This window comes from Athene cunicularia, unplaced genomic scaffold, assembly GCF_003259725.1.
Source record: "Athene cunicularia isolate RWA unplaced genomic scaffold, athCun1 SCF_160, whole genome shotgun sequence".
In the NCBI taxonomy this organism is placed as follows: Eukaryota; Metazoa; Chordata; class Aves; order Strigiformes; family Strigidae; genus Athene; species Athene cunicularia.
Genome location: NW_020799223.1, coordinates 5,774 through 8,245, shown reverse-complemented (window position 1 = coordinate 8,245; position 2,472 = coordinate 5,774). Strand labels below are relative to the sequence as shown.

At 56.1% G+C, this 2,472-nt stretch overlaps 1 protein-coding gene across 1 annotated transcript in view; it reads left to right on the top strand.

Annotated features, from left to right (window-relative positions):
- The window catches only part of LOC113490595 (caseinolytic peptidase B protein homolog), a 12,823-nt gene that overhangs the window by 5,563 nt on the left and 4,788 nt on the right, over window positions 1–2,472 (top strand). Inside the window, exon 4 of the mRNA XM_026867116.1 lies at window positions 1,349–1,510. Coding sequence (XP_026722917.1) covers window positions 1,349–1,510 — 162 coding nt within the window. The remainder of the gene's footprint in view (window positions 1–1,348; window positions 1,511–2,472) is intronic.

Sequence of the window (2,472 nt, the reverse complement as noted above, 5' to 3'; positions counted from 1 at the left end):
GTTGCCCAAAGCCCCGTCCAACCTGGCCTTGAACCCTTCCAGGGAGGGGGCAGCCACAGCTTCTCTGGGCAGCCTGTGCCAGGGCCTCACCCCCCTCACAGGGAACAATTTCTGCCTTGGATCTCATCTAAATCTCCCCTCTGACAGTTTAAACCCCTTCCCCCTTGTCCTATCCCTCCCCCTGATGAGGAGTCCCTCCACCCGTTCCTGCAGCCCCTTTCAGCCCTGGGGGGCCGCTCTAAGGTCTCCCCAGAGCCTTCTCCAGCTGAACCCCCCAACTCTCCCAGCCTGTCCTCACAGGGGGTGCTCCAGCCCCCCCAGCATCTCCGTGGCCTCCTCTGGCCCCGCTGGAGCAGGTCCGTGTCCTGTACAGGTTCGGTGCTTGTCGGCACTGGCTGTGGCGGAGCTGCGGCGGATCCTCCCCTCTGCCAGCCCCGAGAGGGGACACACGGTGTGGCTGTGCCACGGCACACGCGGCTTCAGTCATTCCCCAACACCAAGACCACGACAGACTCGCCCTTCACCTGTGCTTCCTTCTCCTGGATTAAGGAGAGAAAATTTCTTTGTTTTATAAGGATTCAGGATTTTGCTCCAAGAATTCCTTCTGCTTCCCATACAGCCACCTGGCTGTTGACTCTGTCCAGCACCCCAGAAAATCACACAGAATGAGCAAATTCACCAATGATTTTGTTCTTTTCAATTTTTGTACACCTGAAGGACTGTGACATCGGACATACCCACAGGCACGAGTTGCTCGGAAATGCTCCAAGCTGTACGTCAAAAATTACCTGTCACTTTTGCCAAAACATTTCTGTTGTCAGAAAGATTCTTCTGAATGATCTTGTAAACTTTTAAACCTCATTTAAAAAAACTCGTAGCGTCAAGAATTAATGAAGTTGGTTGTCAATACAGGAGAAGTATTTTCCTTGTGGCCTCTTCCCAAGCTTTGATTCCTCACCAGAGCCACCTGCCACTCATAATGCTTTGAACTGTTGCTCTTAAAAAGGCTAAAGGAGACGAAAATAGGTCTTGGACAGCTGAGTTGGGATGCTTGGACACTGTTTAGAAAAGCAGGGGTGGTGCCTTTTTGCCTGCCCGTGGCTGGTCCTGCAGATTCTGGTGGTTAAAGCACTGGGCAAAGTAATTACTCGGCAGCCACCGAGCTCCATTTTGCCAAATTGTTGCTTCTTAAGCTGATTTGGGGATACCTGGGGTGCGATAGATGTCACAAAGAATATAGAACTCGATTTGTCTGCAGCAAAGAGCCGTGGCTGCCTGCTGAGCTACCTGGGCTTCGTTCCTGGCATCCAGGGATCATCTCACACGTGTTCTTGTTGCTTCCTCCTAGGTCGCCAAGTTTATCGGGTCTCCCCCTGGCTACGTGGGCCACGAGGAGGGCGGGCAGCTCACCAAAAAGCTGAGGCAGTGTCCAAATGCTGTGGTGCTCTTCGACGAAGTTGACAAAGCCCACCCGGACGTCCTCACCATCATGCTGCAGCTCTTCGACGAGGTAAATCCACGTTTTGGGGTCAGAATCTGCACAGGGGCCCTTGGGAAAGTGACAGTAAGTGGTGCGAGGGACAGTGGGCGTGGGAGATGTTCCGGACTGGAGCTGAAATGCTCCAAATCGATAGTCCCTGGCGAAAAAGTGTCAGCCAGCCAGCCAGCCTCTTCCTTTTAACACCAGGAGACAGGATGATGCTGGGTTCTCCTGGTGGAATAAATGACATCTTTAGGCAAAGAAAAAGCCGGTGATGGGAGGGTTGGAAACTTGAGGAAGAAGCCTGGGAACTGGATTGTCCCGTGTCACCAGGAAGGTGTGACAGTGAAGGCTGTGTCATGAGGATACTGCTAAGGAAAACCAGCTCAGTGTGGGAGTTGGTGAGCTGCTGGTCCTCAGCAGAAAGCAGGAGCGAGGAGAGGAGTCAGGAGGGCAACGGCCCTGTTCTGTGGGTGCGCTACACCCACCTCCCACTTCCACGGCATGGAGGAGCCAGCAGTGTGCCCAGGGGGCCAAGAGGGCCAACGGCATCCTGGCTGGTGTCAGCCCTGGCGTGGCCAGCAGGGCCAGGGAAGGGATCTGAGCCCTGGGCTCGGCACTGGGGAGGCCGCCCCTCGATTCCTGGGTTCAGTTCTGGGCCCCTCACCCCAAAAAGGCCATTGAATGACTCGAGCGTGGGCAGAGAAGGGCAACAGAGCTGGGGCAGGGTCTGGAGCACAGGTCTGCTGGGGAGCGGCTGGGGGAACTGGGGGGTTCAGTCTGGAGAAGAGGAGGCTGAGGGGAGACCTCCTGGCCCTCGGCAACTCCCTGCCAGGAGGGGGCAGAGAGGGGGGATGAGTCTCTGGAGCCAAGGCCCCAGCGCCAGGCCCCGAGGGAATGGCCTCAAGCTGCCCAGGGCAGGGTCAGGCTGGCTCTGAGGAAGGATTTCTGTGCAGAAGGGGCTGTTGGGCGTTGGAATGGGCTGCCCAGGG